This window comes from Ursus americanus, chromosome 2 (assembly GCF_024610735.1).
Source record: "Ursus americanus isolate L20-20 chromosome 2, mUrsAme1.1.p, whole genome shotgun sequence".
NCBI classification, from domain to species: domain Eukaryota; kingdom Metazoa; phylum Chordata; class Mammalia; order Carnivora; family Ursidae; genus Ursus; species Ursus americanus.
Window position 1 is genome coordinate 32,024,209 of NC_142128.1, and position 20,930 is coordinate 32,045,138.

General features: G+C 51.9%; 3 protein-coding genes across 7 annotated transcripts in view; 2 read left to right on the forward strand and 1 right to left on the reverse strand.

The window, feature by feature from the left end:
- Positions 1-1,103, forward strand: part of TVP23A (trans-golgi network vesicle protein 23 homolog A) — a 28,717-nt gene extending 27,614 nt beyond the window's left edge. For both annotated transcript variants that reach the window (XM_045784838.2, XM_087870495.1), the window contains 2 exons: positions 268-327; positions 882-1,103. In XM_045784838.2, coding sequence (XP_045640794.1) covers positions 268-327 — 60 coding nt within the window. In that variant the 3' untranslated portion in view covers positions 882-1,103. The remainder of the gene's footprint in view (positions 1-267; positions 328-881) is intronic.
- Positions 1,032-20,374, reverse strand: NUBP1 (NUBP iron-sulfur cluster assembly factor 1, cytosolic). Of its 3 annotated transcripts, none has more exons than XM_045784837.2 (11): positions 20,292-20,374; positions 20,109-20,213; positions 18,151-18,284; positions 11,823-11,891; positions 9,486-9,518; positions 8,815-8,905; positions 7,988-8,142; positions 5,172-5,282; positions 4,793-4,895; positions 1,792-1,875; positions 1,032-1,265 (listed from the first exon to the last, which is right to left on the reverse strand). In XM_045784837.2, the coding sequence occupies exons 1-11, from the start codon at positions 20,308-20,310 to the stop codon at positions 1,207-1,209; spliced, it is 963 nt and encodes a 320-aa protein (XP_045640793.1). In that variant the 5' UTR covers positions 20,311-20,374; the 3' UTR covers positions 1,032-1,206. The 3 variants fall into 3 exon arrangements, 2 of the variants coding, with proteins under 2 accessions (XP_045640793.1, XP_087726613.1); XM_087870487.1 differs by having other exon boundaries at positions 11,745-11,891; XR_015728045.1 differs by having other exon boundaries at positions 1,242-1,265; positions 4,789-4,895; positions 11,745-11,891.
- The window catches only part of TEKT5 (tektin 5), a 59,054-nt gene continuing 58,399 nt past the window's right edge, over positions 20,276-20,930 (forward strand). For both annotated transcript variants that reach the window (XR_015728042.1, XM_087870483.1), the window contains exon 1: positions 20,276-20,411. The gene's annotated coding sequence lies outside the window, so the exon portion shown is untranslated. The remainder of the gene's footprint in view (positions 20,412-20,930) is intronic.

A 20,930-nucleotide genomic window follows, 5' to 3' on the forward strand; every position in this document is an offset into this window, starting at 1 on the left:
CACTGTTTTAAGTGATTTAAGGACTACAGAATTAAGTACTGCACACACACAATATTTTTAACCTAACATTTCTAGAAGTGTGAGATCTTTTCAGTTTGATGTTTTGAGCCATTTTAAAATTTGAGCAGTGCTACTTTATGCCAAGACATTGAGCAATGAGCCCTGTGGGCTTTCGGTTATATTGTGGGTTTGCTCTGGCCCTTGTATCAGCAGAATCAGGCCCCTCACATGTTAGGACAAAGCCACAGTTGACTTTTCTCCTTGCAGGCCAGCCCAAGCGACTTCCAGAAGCCTGGCCTTGAGGGGCTGGAGATCCACAAGCATTAGGTAAGAGGCGGGGGTCGGGGCTCAGCTGTGCCGGTGGGCCAGGGCGCACAGTGGGGCTGGAGCCAGTGGGAGGCCTGGGCTCGGGGCCTTCCCAGCTCCCTCCCTTTCCTCACACAGACACTCGAAAACTCATCCCTGGGTGCAGGCACCAAGGGAGGGGGAAGGAAATGAGGGGAGAGGAAGAGAATAAAGGGATTTGCCCATCCTTCCACCAATGCCCAGAGGGAGCTGGAAAACGGGAATTACCTCTTTCCTCAGTGGTGTCACTTCCTGTGCATCTCCTGGCAGTGAGGAGAATTCTAGAGTTTACCTCAGTCTCTTTTACGTAATTAAAGAAAAAAACCCTGTAAATGGTTTTGTAGGACACTGGAAATTATGGACAGCGAACACATATTAGTGCATGGGGCATAGGCACGGATCCCCAGTTCTGTGTACATGGGTGATTTAAGGGCTTTTCGGGGCTATTTTTCATTTTCCCCTCAATCTAAAGCAGTGGCATTTGGACTATGTTATTCAAAACCATGACTGTGGATTTCGTGATGGTTCTTTTTTAGGTGTCTCTCTGAGGCCGCAGTGTTAAGCAAGAGGTTCTGTCCTTAAACAAGCTTCCAGCAGAGAATCCCTGACCACCAAGCTGTTGGTTTTCCGGAAGCAGGCTTGGGGGAGAGGTTTGAGGAGACATTTTTATTCTTGTTTGTAAAGAATGTTTGTAAAGAATGCCTTTATATATGTTGAAGAGTGTACGAATACTAGAATTAAAGTGTCTGAAAAAATGACTTCATGCCCTACCAGAGTCTGGTCCCTTTCTGCCTGAGACCCCCGCTCTGTTCCCAGGCTGAGCTGCACGTGCAGCTTGCATCTCGAATGCTCTCGTGTGTTTCAGGAACCGATGAGGTGCTCTTCTTTCGGCGGATGGTGACCACAGAACTCCTGAATTCCTGGAACACGAGACATGGCAGCTGCAGTGACGGTGTGCCTGGCTCTCAGCCCTGCCTCTGTTGGCGAGGGCCGAATCCCCGCATGGCTGAACTCCCCCAGTGGTCCTATTTCTGCCGGTGCCCTGACTCTTCGAAAGTGCTCATCCCTGGGACAAGGCAAGTTCCTTTTGCCCAGGAAAATGGTGTCCAGGGCAGATACCGGCATTCCTGGGCTTCTTACCACAGACCAAGAGCCTCCAGCTTTAATGACTGCCCCCACCCAGCCGCCTTAAAATCCAGGTTTAGCTGGCCACTCACCAGCACGCTCAGGCCTGCACATGGTGGTTTTTCTTTTTCTCACCTCAATGGCTTTCTCAAAGATGCCTGGCTTCCTGGGCTGAGGGGTCATCCCAGCCCCCACGAGCACTACTGTCTCCACCCAAGGCTGAGCGGCAATGACCCTGATGACCCATAAATGGCTCTATGTGGGATCTTCACACCCACCCGGGCAGCCCTCTGAATTCACAGGACTCACGCACACACGTACTTTTAATGATACTTCTGTAGGCTAAAGTGGCTGGAGAATCTGGTGCGTCTGTCAAAAAAGACTGTCCTTTGTCGCAACTCTTACCTTAGAGAAATGAAAAAAAAAAACCCATGAAGAAAACATATTAAGACCTCAAGCCCCCTCACCTGTAGTGAAGAACAAAGTTGAGGAAACACGCAAGATGAATGGGGCATAAATACACACGTGGAATGAGACTGCTGGGGCAGGTGCTGTTCTCCCCTCCTCTATTCGCTCTGTCCACTCCCAAGCCTGGGCAGACACCCCCCCCCACCCCGCCTGCTCAGCACTACTGCAGAAGCAGGTCAGTGGTTCTGCTCCCCACAACTGCTCCCCAACCTCGGGTGGGCCCTGGCAAGACCAGCTGTCCCCTGCGGCAAGGAAACGGAGGGAGGGAAGGAGCCAGGAGCAGGGGCTGGCAGGGGTGGAGCCCAAGCTACCCTGGGAATGTGCTGGACTAGGTCTGGCAAGTCCCTGGTCCCAGAACAGTCACATAATGGCCACTGTGTACTGATTTTCACAGGCTGTTCTTGAGTCTTCCCTGCCCCAGGGGATGCTCCCTGGCTGGGACCCCTTTCCTCTCCCTGTGCTCCAAGAACAGGCATTACTGTCCACAGAGCTGCTTTCTGAGGCTTCCTGGGTCTCCTCTCGTGTCATCTCTGCAACTCTCCCGTTACCACCCGCTCTTACAGATGAGGCCCTCGGGGCTTGGGGCCTCCAGCTAGCAGCGGGAGAGCAGGACTCCGCAGCTGGGGCGGCGACCCCAGAGCCTCAGGGCTGTCGGGCCGGGGCAGGGCTGAGAATCGCAGTGCCAGAGAGGCAGCACCTCCTTCTGCCACGGAGTTCCCAGCATGGCCTGGAGTGTGTGCCTTCACATCTTCCTGTTCCCAGCAATCTGCCTTTGCTCCCACTGGACAAAAGAGCTTGGGGGGGGGGGTGTTTCACAGGACCTCACAGCTTTGTCCTCCTTTCCAGTGTATGACAGCACTAACCACCCTTCTCTGATGCTCGCCGGCCTCATGGTTTCAGCTAGAAGTGAGGCTTGGGGCCACGGAACTTGTCACACAGGCCTGCCCACTAGAAGGCACATCATCCTCTGCGCTTGTGACTGACAGCACCAGCACTCGGCCTTCTGCTTTGCTATCGTCTACTGGAAAGTACTCAGACTTCCCCTTCTTTGAGAAGAATGGCCCTAAAAAGAAAAATCTGGCTGAAGCTGGAGCCAGGCAGGAGGGCAGACACCCCCCGCCCCCCAACTTCCTCGCTCTTTCCCATTCTCTGCCAGGCATCCCCCTCATCTCTTGCCTGCCCCTCCTGTCCTGGGGACCTGACTCGGGCAGCGGCACGGGGGGAGGCTGGTGGCAGAGAGTGTGCCGGGGCGCCACTGCCCACCCACTCATTCGCATGCCGGGCGTCCACCTGCCTCGAGGGGCCTGTGAGCCGCAGACGCTTGCTCCCACACCTGGAGGGAAAGGGGGGGAAACTCAAAAGGAGGGGAAACTCAGCACCACGGCTGGTCGGCACAGACAGGTTCATCTTCCCGGGTGTTCGTACCCTCCCTAAGGAAGCAGCTGGAGTTTCCGTGTCTCGCGGGGAAAACACAGAGCAGGGTCAGGTTTCAGGACAGGGGAGCAAGTGAGGAAGGCTACCGGGATCCGCTCCTGGGTGTCAGGGTTCTCTGAGCAGTGGAGCAGCCGCTCAGTCCCTCCTCTCTCCACCCCCCTGCTCTCCCCACCCCCTGCTCTCTCCACCCCTCTGGCAATCTCATCTGCAGGGGCACATCCCACGACATTCCTGAGCCTGCTGACAAACCCAAGGCCTCCCCTGCTTCGAGACCCAGCATGCGAGAGGGAACCCGGCCCTGCTCACACTGCCTACTGTGTTCACTGCTTCTCAGGGATGTCCCCGTCTCCTAGATGGCTCTGACATCTGCTGCCTTTCTCCCCACCCATCAAATCCTGTTACCTTCCTGCTCACGTGTGTCCCTCCCCTTCCATGCCAATGCCCAGGCCTGGGGCAAGTCCTAACCTCCTCCCCACACTCCCCTGCAGGGCCAAAGGCCTCCCTTCTCAGCACTCCCCCACGTGCCCTCGCAAAGTCTCGGTTTCTCATTTCCTAATCCCTGAAGGCCCAGCTCCCAGGCTTGGCTGCAAAGCTGTCCATGCCTGGGCTCCAGCCTGCCTTCCAGCCTTCTCCCCGGCCTTCCCTGAGGCCCAGGCCCCTCTGCTGACGCTCCCACCTCCACCACTTCCACGCGTCACAGGCTCAGCTAACTTAAGCTAAGTTCAGCTCTACCTCGGGGAAACAGATTTGGAGGCAGGTGTCATTTAGAGCGTGGGTGGCCCTGCCGACCATGCCGCTCAGCAGGCTGACACCCAAGAGTGACTACAGAATCGGGAGGGCGTCAACCACCACCTTCAGTCTTGTTGCTGCTCATAGAGTGTCTGGAGGGGACCCAGAGGACTCTGGTACTAAAAGGGAAGCATTTTTCATGCACAAGGGCCCCTGTAGGCAGGCCAACTCCCTCATCTAGGGCCGAGAAAGACAGGGCCGTCCGCACTGTGCTGGACCTCCTGGGAGGCAGGAGGTCTTCCTAAGGGTTTTTGAGGCTAATTCTGTTCATGACTTTCACCCCAGAACCTAATTCCTGTCTGAGACAGGACCCCAGCACACACCTTGGCATTTCCACCTCCTGTCCCCCTCCTTGGTGAATTCCTATCCTGGGGCCCCCCAGCACATCCCTGACCAGTCTTCACCCCGCCTTCCTGGCCCCACCCCGCCACCCCACTCACACTGAGGTCTGCTTGCTCCCCTGGCAACATGACTGCACAGTTTAAGGTTTCTCTCAGCTTCAGGGGAGTTCCTGAGTGTGTACTCTTTGTCTCCTGTCCCCTTGTCCAGAGTTGTCCCCGTGGTGGGTGAGTGGGGTGTGAAGGACCCGTCTGGCAGTGGTGGGCTGGGACCGGCGTTTGGACTCACCCACCTATGTGTGGGTCCAGAGGCACTTTTCCGAGGAGCGGGATCTTCAGATCCTGGCACATGACCTCTGCACCGCCCGTTGTTGGTGGAAATATCTGAGATTCTTTCTGTGAGGCAAATTAAAAGAGGAACAATGAGGATTTTGTTTCAGAATCATTAAAAATGGACCACATTTTAAAGCAACCTAAAAAAAAAAAATGGCTGTGTGAACGTGAAACATTCACCACAAGAACTTTCATTAAATCAGCAAGAGATTTTTGTGATTCCACTTCCCAAAATGACGGGGAGAAGCGGACATGGGGTCACAGAGACCCCTCTGCAGGCTTTCCTCCTCCACAGGAGGACGAACGGGTTAGCTGGGCCTCAGGCGGCCGCGCTCCCACCTTGCACCGCGGGCAGATGAAGACGCTCATGTTCTCCACCACTCCGATGACAGGCAGCTTCACCTTATGGCAGAAGTTGATCTCCTTCCGGACATCCTGGAGGGACACCTCCTGTCAAGGTTCAAAAGACCATTTGTTTCAAAGTCAAAGTCTAAGAAAGAATGTTTGCGTGGTTGCAGGGAAGGCTGGTGCGATACAGTGGATTCACCACCATAAAGCCTTCAGCAAGTCTCTCTCCAGTGCCAACCATGTGCTGAGCCCTATTCTAGGTGCTATTTCCCCCCAAACCCTAAAAGGATAAACCTGAATGGCCAAATAGCAAACTTACCATGAAGGCACAGAAAAATGACCTTTTACAATATCCCCATGTTCTATTTTCTCATCAATATACTGCACCAAGCTGAATTGTGCAGTATTTTCTAGATTGGGGGACAGCAAAGTATGGCCTGTGGGCCCAGTCTGGATGTCTGCTTTTGTTTTTGTTAAGAGCTACTTATTGGGGGGGGGGAGTGGGGGATGGGGTGGGTGAGGGGGAGACTCTCAAGCAGGCTCCGCACACCCAGCATGGAGCCTGACATGGGGCTTGATCTCATGACCTGAGATCATGACCTGAACTGAAACCTAGAGTTGGACGCTTAACTGAGCCACCCAGGCACCCTTATCTGTTTTCTACAAACACTTCTGGACAGAGCCCCGCCCGCTCCTCTACATACCATCACTGGCTGATTTTGTCCTACAGTGGGGGGAGTGTTTGCGACAGAGGCCGTGTGGTTCACAAAGCCTAAAGTACTTACTATCCGGCCCTTTATAGAAAAAGTTTCCTAACCTCTGATCTAGACTATTATGAATGCAAACAACTTTATGGACAAGAAGAAAATAAGGAACATTCCCATATTTAGACCAAATTCACTTCGGAACTCTAAAAGCTTCTTTTACAGTAATAAGTAGCGTAGCATCCTGGCTTGGTACCCTCTCTACTTCCCCCTGGCTCTTAGGGTCCCAGACACACTATTCCTAGCTTGCTGTTGTCATGTACGGTCACACGCCAGCCTCTGTGGCTCTAACACTCCTGGGCTCCCAGACGTGCAAGGCTTCGAGTCACCGATTTCTGGAGGCACACACTTGGTTCTCAGTCGCTTGGAGACGGAGGTACAGACACAAAGGCGTTTAGCTATAGAAAATAAGCTGGTATCAACTGTATTAGTCTCTGCACCTCACTGCACCTCTGCGGTTCTCTCCTTAGTGGTCCTGTAAGTCAAGGCCCTGCTTTGTCAAAAAGGACCCCCAAAAGAGAGCCTCCTGCCTGGGCCAGCGGCTGTGAAGGGCTCTGAGAAGGTGGGTGACCCTACTGTTAAGTCACTCTCTCCAGAGAAGCTCCACACAGAGCGCACGCGAATGCAGAGCGTCCTCCCGCGGCTTCCTGGAGGAAAGCCAGCATCTGCTCGGTGTGTTTCCCTCTTGAACCCAAGGGGACGCCGTGCTCGCTTTCATAATAAATGTGAAGAGGCCATCTTTGTGCCAGCTGGATTTTTGTTGTTTCTTAATAGATGATTTTAGAGTGGTTTTATGTTCACAGCAAAACTGAGCAGAAACAGTTCCCGTATGCCCCCTGTCCCCATACCCATACACCTCCCCGCTACCAACATCCCCCATTGCAGTGCTCCGTTCCAAATGGATTGTTTTCCTTATAGGTCACTTGTTTGGGACCCGCCCTCGACAGTACCGCTGCTCTGAAGCAGGGCTCAAACACTCGGTAAAAATTCAAAAACACTGTTAAGTCCATCTTTACTACCACCCCCTGGGCCAGGTGCTCCCCACCTCTCGCCACTTAAGTGGTGTCCTGCCATTCCATGTGCTCCCAAGACCCTCTCCACAGGGCACCAGAGTGATGTCCCACACTCATCCCATCATAGCACTCCCCGCCCCGGCACCTTCACGTGGCCCTCGGTGCCTGTCACACGTTGTTGGAGCCCCGTGTGTGCCTCGTGTCTGGCACCCGGCTTCCTCCGTGAGCCGCAGAGGCCGTAAGGGAGGACTGGCCTGTTTCTTCCCTGGTGCCAGGCACGGGGCCCACACAGAGCCGGTGCTCCGAGAAGGTTTCCTGAAGCGTGAGGGGTGGTACTGACGGATTCACAGACAGACTAAAGCCTCCTCTGTTGTGCTTTCTTAGGAGTGAAGAAAAGTATCGTGAAAGAAGGTACAACTGAACGGGATCAGCTATGGCTTTCCTGGCAACGACAATAAAGCCCGTTGCAGACGGGACTGCGTTTGTTCACTGCTGGATTCACTCCAGAGGACAGCCCTGCTCTCTCCTCAGTTTGGGCTCAGCACGGGCTCTGCATGACTGGAACAGGAGCTAGGCCTTGCTGAAGGGGCAAGGACTGCAGCGGCTGACCCAGCCATCGGTCTATACCCCAGGCTGGCTCTATGGACAACCGGGAAAGGCGCAGGGAAGTGGCAATGCAGGTGGTGGGGACTGATGCGTGAGCACAGTAAGGGTGACGTGACCACGAGGGACAAGCTGGACTGTAAAGGTACCAGTGGTCTTGCTGGCTCTGTAAAGGAAATGTGAAGGGCAATTCTGAGCCACTACCGCTTCCACCTATGAACAGGAATAACTGTGGAATGCTTATTTGTCAACAGCAAATGGCTCGACCAAAGATAAAGCTTTTAACAAAGTTTCTGTCGATCCACACAGGGCTGTTGGGGCACACGTTCTGAGGAGCTGCTTCGAGAAAAGGGTCTCGAGGCTGTACGAGAAAGGAACGTTCGGACGCGGCCGAGTGTGCGGCCAGCCCCCCTGGGCGCTCGCTCACCTGAGGCGTGGTGATTATCACCGCCCCATCGATGTGTGCCGCTGACAGGTACTGGACAGCCGACAGGTGTTCGTCCGACGTGCCAGGCGGGGTATCCACGATGAGGTAGTCCACCTCTCCCCAGTCCACGTCACGAAGGAACTGCTTGATCATGCCTGCAGAGAGACACAGAGAGACAGACAGACAGACGGTGCCGCCTTTTTTCCGCACTTACAACTGTGCAGAGGCACCTTGCGCTCTTCACGTACACCTGGCCTGTGCTCTGAATCAGGATGTCTGCCCATGTCTGGAGACGTTTCTGGCTGTCACGATGGGGGTGGGGGTGCCACTGGCATCTAGTGGGTAGAGGCCAGGGGTGCCACCGACGTCCTGCAACGTGGAGCACAGTCCACCCCTCCCCTAACAGAGAATTATCTGGCCCCGAAAGGCAACAGTGCAAAGGCTGAGGCGCCCTGCCCATAAAGGACAGTTCTGCATGGTCTCCTTACGCCTCCCTGCCCAGCCAGCCTGCTAGGATTTCACCTCACACACTTCCTGGACATAAATAAGCTACTAGAAAACCACAGTAAAAACGACTTCAGAGTTACCGAGGCTTCAAAGATAGAAAAACTCACAGCAGACGTTACATATTATAAAACAATTTCTGTCGGCTCTCTATTAGCTCTCTTCAAGCGGTGAAGACAAAGGCAACCAGATGCTTAACCACGACCCTCTGCAAACCCCAGCAGAGGACTGTTGCCATCCTGACGGCACAGGCTGTAGAGGAGACCTAGAGCAGTTCTGCTCTTGGAAGATCGTGCTCACAGAGAAAAAGCAGAGTGGCAAACCATTTTTCTTTGGTCCCCTCCAGATAACGGCGTCGTCAGGACTGCTGAGCAGGAAACCCACCGACATCACCCCCAGGTTGTCTTCCACAAACTGGAGAGGATGAAGCAAAGAACACTTAAAACCACAGCACAGGGCACTTCTTTGCCGTTTATTGGAGCTCAGACTGAAAAAGCCATTTTGAGAACAAAACGACCATGTGATCTCTGGGTCTATTCATTTTTTGAATCCACAAATTATTTTGGGGGAAGAAGGGTTACCATACTGGGGGACCTGAACCCTGGGACCGTGTGCTCCAGTGCAGGAACCTCGGCAGAACCACTGCCCTTGCCTGGGCTTGCAAACTGTGGCCCACCTCCGGGTTTTCTATGAAGTTTTACTGGAACACAGCCACGGTCATTCATTTACATATTATGACTTTCACACTACAACGGTGGGTAGTGTGTGGCCCATACACTGAAAATATGTACCGTCTGACCCTTTATAGAAACAGTCTGCCAATCCCTGATCTTACACCTGTGTTCCCTGAGCCTAGACAAGTGCCCCAATCAGTACCTGCTGACAGATAAACACTTGGGTTGAGGAAGGCGGTGCCAGCCCAAACCATATCCGTTCTGAACCCAAGACTCAGAGCACACAGCCTTGCTAGTAAGGCAAAGGTGTGAGAACTCACCACTGGAGACCAGCCCGAGCCACTCTGGTGAACCTGCAGGAACATGAACACCGACGTTCGATGGTAAGAAATTAGGCGCCATGTGCATACTTCTCACCCACATAGATTTACACGTTAGGAAGACAATTTTATAAAATATAATTCACTGTCTTAAATGCTACCACTCCACTCTTCCTAGACAGTGAGCAGCTGGGGGGGAGGCAGTGAGGGACAGAGCTGTATTTCCTACCCCCTCCCCACCCCCAGGCTGGGTTACTTTGAAACTGCTTAGATAGATCCAGTCAGGGAACCCAGCCTGGCTGAGTTCACGTATCATCTAGGGTGGAAGGTATGTGACAAGCGGGGCGAGAATCAGGTGGGGGTTGCTGAGGAAACGCAGTGGTTGTCATGTGGCAAGGCCGCCTCTGTGGGAGTCCAGGAGTGAAAGGGTTTCACTCTTGCCCTGTCCGGGGCCTGAGCGTCCGTGCTGGTCTGCTGAACTCCCCCCACCCGGGGATGGGGGCCAACAGGAAGCTCATGGGCCACCTGGAGATTCAGACTCTCTCCTTACAGCAGGTGTTCAGTCAGAGTCGGCATTCAACTCTGTGCTGCCTCCTCATCGTGAGACTAGAACTGACTCAACTTCCGACTACACATGTCTTAGCAAGTGGGCTTTAGAGCAACCTAGGAGCCGAAACAGCCCATATCCTTGAAGAAGTCTTACTTTTTTATACAGCTCTACGGAAAACTTATTCACATACGACACCAGCCTCCCGTTCAAAGCATACAAGTCAGTGGCTTTTGAGATATTCCCAGAGCTGGGCACCCACCACCAGTCAGTTTGGGCACATTGTCACCACTCCAGGAAGCCCCGTGACGGTCACACCCAGTCCTTTACATCCGACACCCCCGCCGCCCTCCCAGGCCCAGGTGACCCCCATCTCCTGTCTCCACAGATGGGCCTGTTCTGGACACTTCACAGAAACGCAACTCTAGGATATGTCATCTTGGGTGACTGGCTTTAAGGTCTTTTTGATTTGTATGTACGTTTTAAGTCCCAGAACAGTTAGCGTGCCGCGTCGCATCCATTTCGGAGGTGTGACACAGCGATGCCACAGGTCCACGCGTGTCCGTGCTCATCACAGGGGTGTATGCTTAACCCTCCGCGCCTAGTTCACCCAGCTCTTACTGAGCACCAACCCGTCATTCCTACGGAAACTCATTCTCCACGGTGGCAGGCTTGAGAAAGGGACAAATGAAATGACCCATAGTACAGGAGAAGAAAACAGCACAACTTCCGTTTTCTCTCACCGCGTAAACACGTCAGCGTCTACGAAACACCCGCGTATGGGTACAGTCAGCGCTAGCTGGACAGAGCTCACAGGTCAACATGCTCGTTACTGATGGGCATGGGCGCAGACGTGCCTGCAGCTCTGCCTCTACCCTGGACGGCGTCACGCCCTTCCCAGCACCCTCAGCAGCACATCCCAAGCCCCGAGGAGTCCACAGGCCTGGCCTGTCTGCTTCTGGCTCCTGTGCAGCCACCCTCCCTTCGTCCCTCTGCCACTAGTCCTTCCGTGGAGGACACGCCTGCTTCAGTGCTCCTGCACTTGCTCCCTGGCCCAGAAGGCTCTTCCCTGGCTCTCCACAGCAGAGTGCCCTTGACCACACCCTTGCTCGCCCTGACCCCTTACCCCCTTATTTTCTACTATCAGCTGCCCCTTCCCACTGGGGCCGGGGGCTTTATCTGCCCCGCTCACCACTGTACCCCAGCACCCAGGAGGGCCCGGCAGTTACATAGAGAATGAACCCTGGGAACATCCTGGCCCCCAGCCCCTTTTCAGTGCACTGCCTCGGAGGCAGACCCTTGCTGGGACAGCTTCTTGCCAGCCAGGAGGGGATGACCGGCACCTGCACGGACTGCTGTGGTGCTGTGGCCCTGTCCCCATCCCACGTCCCTCTGCCACCTCACAGTCTCAGTTCCCCGGGGGTGACCGAAAGGGCAAAAACATTCCCTTGCTTCCAGGGTACAGACCCCTAGCCAGGACTGGTCTAGCTTTCCCAGGCAGTGCGAAGTTTCCGTGTCCTACTTCTGCATTTTACTTGCTGTTTCCCTTCCTCTCTAAGGCACTGAAACTAATGCTTCTCAAATGGTGTCCGTGCACTTTATATACAGTCCCAACCCCCCAAGCTCACAGATGGGACGGGTAAATGTTTATCTGGTTTCAGCACGGCCACGTTAAAAACGCATGGCTACAAAAAACGCATGGCTCTGCTAACCCCTTTGTGTGTGATGAGTAGTCCGGAGCTATGGGTGCCGTGAGAATGCTTTCCTGCGGTTCCCGCTGTAGTTAGTACCTGTTCTCCTTCCAATCCCATTATCTTGGGAATTGACGGCCCACATATGTCAATGTCCAGAAGAGCGACCTGGAAACAAGCAGAGACCAGAGCAGTGACACAACTGAACATACGACCTTCCAGATGTGCACCATTGGGAGGGCAACAGCGTTTGAGAAAGGGGAGAAGATGGAAAGAAATGGAGTCAAGCGAGAACCGAGTGGAATCCTGGGGGAGTTCCAACATTTATCTTCCAGGCCATGGCCACACAGTCTCAGACTCCTGAAGAGAGCTTGGCAAAGCACAGCAACACCACGGACTTCCACCCTCCCCCCGTCCAAGTCTGGCCAACTCCGGGGTGATCTTCTGGACCCGGGGTCAGGTCCTTTAAAGATCCCAGCCCAGCCACCGTTCACTTGGCCTTTACCACGTGCCTGAGGGGCGGGTATGGTCATCCCGGCTCTACAGAAGAGGAAATGGAGGTTGGAGAGGCCCAGGGACTTGTTCAGTAAGCAAGCAGCAGAGCTAGGATGCACCCGAGGTCTGGCGACCCCAACACCAGGGCTCTTTCCACTGCCCCGCAGGGCCTGGAGAGGAGAGCCAGAGTGGAACCTGCCCCCGAGCTCTGACCGAGCCCCACTGTGCTGTGATCCTGAAGGTTAATGATGGCTTAACCTCATCTTCTAAAAAGATGACAAGAAGGAAGTCTAGAGAAGCTCTTTGCTAGTGATCTGCGCAGCTGGAATGACTCCTTCCACCCCAAGCACCCTGCTTTCTCAGTGTGATAAATGAGGAGATCTGAGACAGTCTTTAGGAACCCGCTGAAGAGCAGGGTTAATATTCATCTTGAAAGCTCAAATGTCAAGCATCCAAAGTGCAGCACATCTGGGTAACTTTTTAACTTGCCCTAAATTCGTTTCTTGCTTCCCTCTTCACAGCTCTCTGCAAACCCGTCTCCTGCTTCCTCACCCGGCACCCCCGTGATCAGGAAAACTTTTCATCCTGAGCTCAGCCGCTCGCCTCCCCCGCCCTCTGCTGGACCACTTGAAGAACGCAACAGAACGACGCGCAGGCCGAAAACCTGGCTTCCTTCACCTTCTGGACAGCAAGGCTGGAGTGCGTTCATGACCCACAGACGTTTTACCTCAGAGCCTCACAATGTGAGAAACCACACCGTTACTGCCGCCCTAACAGGCTTAACGGTACTCTCGGCTTCTAGACACTCTGTCTCTGTGCCCTTTCTTCCAGAAACAATTTACTGTTTCAAGGAACTACGCTTCCCACAGCCAAGGGGGTGAATTTTAAGTGAAATGATGCAAGGATGCAGGGACAAATCGCAGGCACTCACTCCCGTGCTGGTACCCAGAAAGGCTGTGACATGTCCCTACTACGCAGACCTCCGAGGGGCTCTGTGCCCTGTCCCTTTCAGACTTCCTGTTGAACCTGTCACTACCCTAATATCCATCCAACTGATTCCTTTCTGCTCAGGCCAGAGAACCTGTGCAGAGAGAAATGTGCCCGAGTACATTCTACCAGGGCCTCTGTGGAAGCAGCTAGCAACCTGATGAGACAAGCAGGTTTTGCCACACCTCTCTCCCAGCCAAAGAGTGGTGGAACAGGGTGCTGTCAGGATCCAAAACTTTCCCCGTAAGCAAATCCCCAAACTTCCCCTTAAGAGGCCCTGGGAGACGGGCTCTAGTCCTGACTTTTGGCACTCCAGGGCTGTGTCACCTCATACAAACTGCTTCCGTCGGAGCCTCTGATCTGTCAAACAAGGTTCAGAAGATCATCAGGCCCTTTCCAGCCCCAAAGTCTACCAGCCCCAGAGACGGGCCTCAGACACTTCAGTCCGGAAGCCCCCAGAGCAGACATGTTAATGCTACAGCTCATCTTTCAGATCACAAGGCAAGACGACCACCTGGTCACTTGTGGGAGCTGGTGACCCTGCCCTGGAAAAACAGCCCGTGAGTCGGCGGTGTCTCCTAGCTCAGGTGTTAACTAAGGCTCCTGCGCCCTTCACCACAACTCACACCCCCCAGCCTACCTGCTCCCTCTGGGCTCATGCCCTCTGCTAACGAGCTGCTGGACACCTGCCTGCCTTGAGCCCGAACCCAGGACAGCCCTGCTCAGAGCTAGGCATGAGCTTGCAGCAGGTCGCAGACAGAAAAGGCACCGGGCGTTTCCCTCCCGAATTTAGGGAAGGAAGGAATGTGTGCTACTTGAGATCAACCAACCAGACGGACTCAGGTCTACTGTCTGTCAATATCCCGCACCCCTTGGAGACAGTGGTGTTTTCAGTCAGGAGTAGGATCTGTGAGGAAATAGTTTCCTAAGTCCGGACTTTTTTTCAGTAAGCCACCACTGCATAAAGAAATCCAGCTTCTCCAGTCGTACTTCCACAACGGATGGTGCATTTTCCTTTAGTTGCAAAGTCCAGGCAACTACTTCACGACAGAATTATACAGAAGCACCATTATATATAAACAGCTCTCTATTTCCAAGTGGTTACTTGCATCTGGCCTGGTTAAAGCCCATCTTCAGAGAGCTGCTTAAGAAAACAGAGCAGATGAACACGGGGGAAGGGAAGGAAAAAGAAAATGAAATCACAGAGGGAGACAGACAAACCGTAAGAGACTCTTAACTCTAGGAAACAAACTGAAGGTTGCTGGGGAGAAGGTCGGTGGGGAGATGGAGTCACCGAACGATGGGCATTAAGGACATTTCATGTAGGGAGCACTGGGTGTTGTATGCAACTGATGAATCACGAGATTCTACCCTGAAACTAATAATACATTAACTGATTCTCAATTAAAAAAATTAATGCACACACATACACAAAATAGAACATGCCTGACAGCTTCTAAAAAGCAAAGAGCATTCTGGGTGATACGGACACTCTCTCAGAGGAATAATCAGTGTTTGGCCAACAGGCCAATACACATTTGACCTTCAAATGGCAGGAGACTGTTGATTAACAGAAGAATAAACGAACAAGTGGATTCTCCACCCACTCAGCACTGTAGCTGGTGGGGGTAGGCTGCGAAGCCGGCGCTAAAGCAAAAATGACCACCACCTCTCCCCCACGTTCCAGTTAGTGGATAAAGTAACGGTGACCGCGGCCACCGACATTTACTGAGCACTTATACACCTCAGACACCATGCTGAGCATTTTACATTTACCTGCATTACCTCACTGGCTCCTGACTCTCATTTTACAGGGAAAACTGAGGCAGAGAGCCTGGCAACCCGCCCAAGGTCCCAGAAGTGGCGTGGGCGAACTGGGATGTGAACCCACGCAGTCTCAGCCCAGAGCCTGTATTCCTGGCCACCACGCTGTACTGTGCTGGTGGCCACCCTGCCCCAGATGCTTAGTCGGGCTCTGACTGCCCCTCTTCCCCAAAGTGGCCAGCCCCTGCTTTGTCCATCTCCCTGACTCCGCCCCTATTTGTCCTGTGGCACTTGCTGCACCGGCTGTCCTGATCTGCATCCTTGGGGCTGCTCACGGAGACACGAACACCACCTCGTGTCTGGCTTCCTGTCCCCTCTAATGGTACTCAATCACACACTCGGCTGTCATCACGATGCTCCCAGAGCAACGCCTCTTTGCTTGCCGAATGTCTTACCAGGTCATTCAAAGCCTCCCCGGTCTGGCTCAGCCTCCTCCTCGGCCCCTTCACTGGAGGAGCCCCACCAGCCTGCCTGCCACACACACATTTCATCTGTCCTCACCACAGTCCAGAGGCCGCCTTCTCTAAGCCCGGGTGTCCCTCCCAGGCTGCTTTCCCCTGTCCCAAATCCCTGGAGCACGTCTTGGATGGTGGATGCCAGATTTCAGAGCCCCCCACCCAGGCCAGCAGGAACAGCTCTACCATTCTAACATGATCAGAAGAGAAATGAGCAAGAAGGGAGGATTCATAGCCCGGGTGAGTGAGAGGAATGCCGAACATTACAGATCACCAAGTCCAGCCTCTTCACTCCCAAGCAGGCTGCGGCTCGCCCCGGGTTTCAGTCTTCCTGCACAGACGCACTTCCCCAGCCAGCACCAGTGTTTCTGGGGCTACAAACCAAACCAGGGGCCAGTCAACTACAACCCGGGGGCCAAACCTAGCCTGCTACCTGTTTTCGTACAGCCCACAAGGTAAGAACGGTTGTTACGTTCTTAGAAGGCTGGGGGGCAGGGGGGGAAATAAAAAAAAGTCTATTTCGTGATGTAAAAATTATATGAAATTTAATGACAATAAAGTTGTGTTAGAACACACAGGGGAGTTTGTTTGTTTACAGATCATTTATGGCTGCTTTCCTGTTGGAGGGCAGGACTTAACAGTTGCCATAGGAACTGTACGGCCAGCAAAAGCGAAAATATTCACCATCTGGCTCTTCACACAAAAAGTTTGCCCGGCCTTGAAGCAAACTTAATTTCTTAATGCAGTGATTTGGAAACTGTATTCCCGGAGTCCTCGGATACTGGTGAGGTGTCTCAGGGGCCTGTGTGTGTCCTGAGCGCATGTCACAATGGTGGCTACAGCCTCTGCGTGCTGCGTAGCTGGCTTTTTTGCGGAGAAAAATCAAGCCTTATGTTGAGATCTTATGGTGCTATTTCACTTATGTAGAATGGTTTATCTACTACAGGCACACAACACTGACATTTACGCAGCTTTTGGAGTTTTAAAATATAACAAGCAATGTGTGGCAGTTTTGAAATTTCAATACTAGATTAAATGTACCTCTACAGCCCCTTTTAGCACTTTTTTTGTTTTAAGTCAAACAAAAGTGAAGGGCCATTTATCAGAAAAGAAATCTGAACTGAACGTCAGCCATTGTATATAAAAATAATATTCAAAATGCATGAAAAGAAAAATGCTCAGAAATAAGTCTATGTATGAAGAAGGCACGACGACCATGGGAAGAACTGAAATGGGAAGAAACAGTTTTCAACGTGAACAAAACACAACTGCTTTCCTGTGTTACGCAGAACTCCTCTGCAGGCCCTGAACCGTGTCCTGAGACGCAAGAGGGCAGTTAGTTGGCAATTCCCGTCCAGAGGGTAGCAGGCTAACCCAGGGCACACACAGCGCTGGCACACAAATCCTCAGCCAGGTCTCTCATTTCGGGGGTCAATCTATCAGATAGCTGGATTCTAAGAGACATCCATGTGCTCTTGCAGTTCTGATGTGTAAGCATTTTTTCACTGGAATTTTAAACAAAATTTCAGTTTGGAAGAAAACGAAGATGGAATGTGTTCTGTGCTTAAAAAAAAAACAACAGAAACCACAGTATTCATGGTTTTATTAGCTATCAAGCGGTAATAAAGTGAATACTGGGATCACTTTAGAAAAGTGATCAATACAAAATTATCACGAGTCCAGTGAATAACCGAAGGTATTTTTAAAATCACAGGTACTGTCAATTTCCATTCGAGCTTTGTGGTAAAAAGTATTTTATTCTTCCTCATCACACCACACCTTTCATTAAAGCTGAAATCCAGAAAGCAGCTGGATTTTCACTGGGCATTTGTGGAGTTTTTGTGTACATGTGTATACTTGGGTACCAGCAAGTGGCCCAGTTCAAGGGGTTGGCAAGTGTTTTCTTCCTCAAGAGTGAAACAGAAAATACACTTGACCTTTGAACAAGGTGGAGTTTAGGGTTGACCCCTGTACAGTTGAAAATCCATGTGTAACTACTGACTCCACCAAAATTTAACTACTAATAGCCTGTTGACCCGAAGTCTTATAGGTAACAGTCGATCAGCACATATTGGTTCGTTGTATCCATTATACACTGTGCTCTTATACTACAGTAACCTAGAGAAAAAAAAGTTACTAAAAAAAATCCTAAGGGGAAAAAAATACATTTATAGTACTATAAAAAAATCCACATATAAATGGAACCATGCAGTTCAAACCCACGTTGTTCAAGGGTCAACTTTATTTTAGGCTTTGTGGGCAAAATCAAGGATACTATAAACCAATTTAAAAGCAACCGTTTATAAATGTAAAAATCATTCTTAGATCACAGGCCACAAAATGGCAAGAGAAGAGCTGAATCTGCCCATGGGCTAATGTTTGCAAACCTCTGGCCTAGAAACAGGCAGAAAGGGGCCAAGAGAAAAAAGTCTGAACTTAACAAAATGATCAGCATGCCAAAAGACATGTACACCTGCTACGCATTTCCATAGAGAATCTCATGAAACATTTCATTTCACTGCATAGCTGCCATTCGTTTCCTCCTCCTCTCTGCAAGGATCTGGATTCCCAAGAGGCCAATTCAACTTAGTCTAAGCAATCAGTTCTCCAGAAAGCATCACACACCCTCACATGGGAGCCTCTCTGAGTTTTTCCCAAGGTCTTACCTGCGTGTTTTCATCCTCTGCTAGGCCGTGGGCAAGGTGGGCACTAAATGTGCTTTTTCCAACACCACCTTTCCCAGATAACACCAAGATTTTGTGTTTCACGGTCTTCATTTTCTCTTTGATTTCTTCTATGGCTGCAAAGAAAGCAATCAGGTGATGAAGTCCCTGACTAAATTTCAAGTGTCACTTTTCCAATGGACTAGTAGGAGCTAAATAATTGGGGCTATTTCAAGCGACTGTGTGTGAAGTACCACCCAGTAAGTACTATAAAGATAATAAATCTATTATCATCTCTGAAATTTTATTTATTGGTTTACTTGTCTGTCTTCTCTTGCTAGAACATAAGCTCCATGAGAATAGAGACTGGCTGAAATGTTCACTGCTATATTCCCAGCTCCAGAAGAGCTTCACACATAGTAATGGTTCCCAACCTCACAGCAAAAGCTGCCTGGGGACATTTTTGGTTGTCACAAGGAAGGCGTGCTACTGGTACATAATGGGTAGAGATGCTGCTAAATATCTAACAATGCGGGGCGCCTGGGTGGCACAGTTGGTTAAGTGTCTGACTCTTGGTTTTGGCTCTGGTCATGATCTCAGGGTCATGAGACTGAGCCCTATGTTGGGCTTTGCGCTCTACTCAGCACAGAGTCTGCTGGAGATTCTCTCCCTGTCCCTTTGCCCCTCCCCCTGCTCCTGTTCTCGCTCTCTCAAATAAATTAAAAAAAAAAAAAAAAAAAGGTCTAACAATGCTCAGGACAGCATCCCACCCCAAAGATTTATCCAGATCCAAATGTCAGTAGTGCCAAGGTTGAGAATCCCTGACAAATAGCAGGCATTTATGACGACCAGTCACAGATAACTATCACAGATTATACATATGCTGTACCTTCGACATTTCACCTTACTTCAATTCTTTAAAATACTACCATGAGGTAACTATTCTACCCGCCCCTTATTTAAAAAGTACGTTCCAAGTGGCATCTGACTCTTGGTTTCTGCTCAGATCATAATCTCAGGGTCCTGGAATCAAGCCCGAGGTCTGGCTCTCCACTCAGTAGGGAGTCTCTTGGGATTCTCTTCCTCTCCTTCTTCCCCTCTCCTGCTTGTGAGCGTACGCTCTCTCAAAAAAGTTGGTTCTAAGCACACTGTGGGTCTTGAACTCATGACCCTGACATCAAGAGTGGCATGCTCTATGGACTGAGCCAGCCAGGTGCCCCTTGCCCCATTTTGGATAAGGAAATGGAGGCTCAGAGACCTCAGGAGTCTCGCTCAAGGTCCTACTGTTTGCAGGACCCAGAAATCAAACCTGAGCCTCTCTTCGAACTCCTTCAAAATTCTCCCAGCCTCCCGCTTTTTAAGATCCTTTTACTAAGTCCCCAGAGTCTTTCCCACCCTCCGATTTGTCCTTTGTCATACTTATCGCTGCGATGATTTATTTGCTTGCTCACTTGATTATGGCGGGTCTCCCCTATTAAACTAACGTCTACTAGGGCAGTGACCTCATCTCTCTCATTCACAGCTGTATCCCCAGCACAGAGCACTGTGTCCAGGAGGCGAACACATATTTCTATTAAATAGATAAGAGAATCGCTCCTTTTCACAAGGAGGACAATTTTGTCCAAAGAATAAGCCCAAGCAACCCCCAGTTCTATACCCTATTTCCTGGGACTAAGGCTTCAACCCGACCACTGTCGGTCACTGTCACTCAAACCGCTAGCCCCACCCCCTTCCCCGCCCCTCTTGAGACCCCTTTGGACTCCGTAACAGTCACTGGACCTTCAGGCTCTGCCCCATCGCACCACAACTCTCTACTCTGATAGACTTTTGCACAAGCCCGCCTCCTCTAGCCCCACCCCTCCTAAGAGGCCTCCCGGACCCGCCTCTGACATCCGGTCCTCGGTCCCACCTCTTCCTGGCTGGGCCCTTCACTTCCGGCTCAGGCCCTGCCCCTTCCTCACCTGGGTCAGGAGCGGCGCCGGCTCCGGAAGCACAGAGTCGCTGGTTGGGGCAGCCCTGACATGAGGCCCCTCGGCCCGCCTGGGCGCTGCCGGTCCCGGGACAGCCTGCGCGGGCACAAAGTCACAGTTAGAGTGGCTCCTGTTCCTTCAGCCCCGCTACCCACACCCTCTCCGCGCACTCACCCTGAGGTACCTCCTCCATTCGGCTGCCTCCGACGTCTCCGCGGCCACCGGAACCCGCCCTTACGTGTTTCCGCCTCCTGGCGCCCAAGCTGGCTCTCCAGCTGCGCGAAGTCAGTCTCGGTAAGAGGACTGTGCGCAGGCGCGGACCTTGTGTCTGTCAGATGCTTGGGGCTGGCTCCCCCCCCCCCCCCCGCCGCCCCCCTTGCCCTTTAAAACTGAGCTGCGGAGATCTTTCGTAAATTATTCTGCATGTAGCGCCTAGGAACAAAGGCATTATCCTACATGACCTCAATGCCCTTTCATACCCAAGAAATTTGATACTGATGCAAAATTATTAGCTAACGTACACTTTATATTCAAATATTCTCAATTGTCCCAAGTAAGACCTCCCCCCGACACACACACGGCCCATCCTGGATCCAGTCAAAAGCCACACCTTCTCTTTGTTCCCTTCAGTCTATTCTAATTCAGAAGTCTTCCCCTATCCCCTTGCCATTTTTTGTCTTTCAGGACATGGATAAATTTGGATATAGCCCAGGCCATTTGCCTTATAGAATACCCCCCCCCCCCACCATGATAAGATTCAGGTTAAAAGGTTTTGGCAGAAGGCTCTTGAGTAATGTGCACAACTGTGGTGTC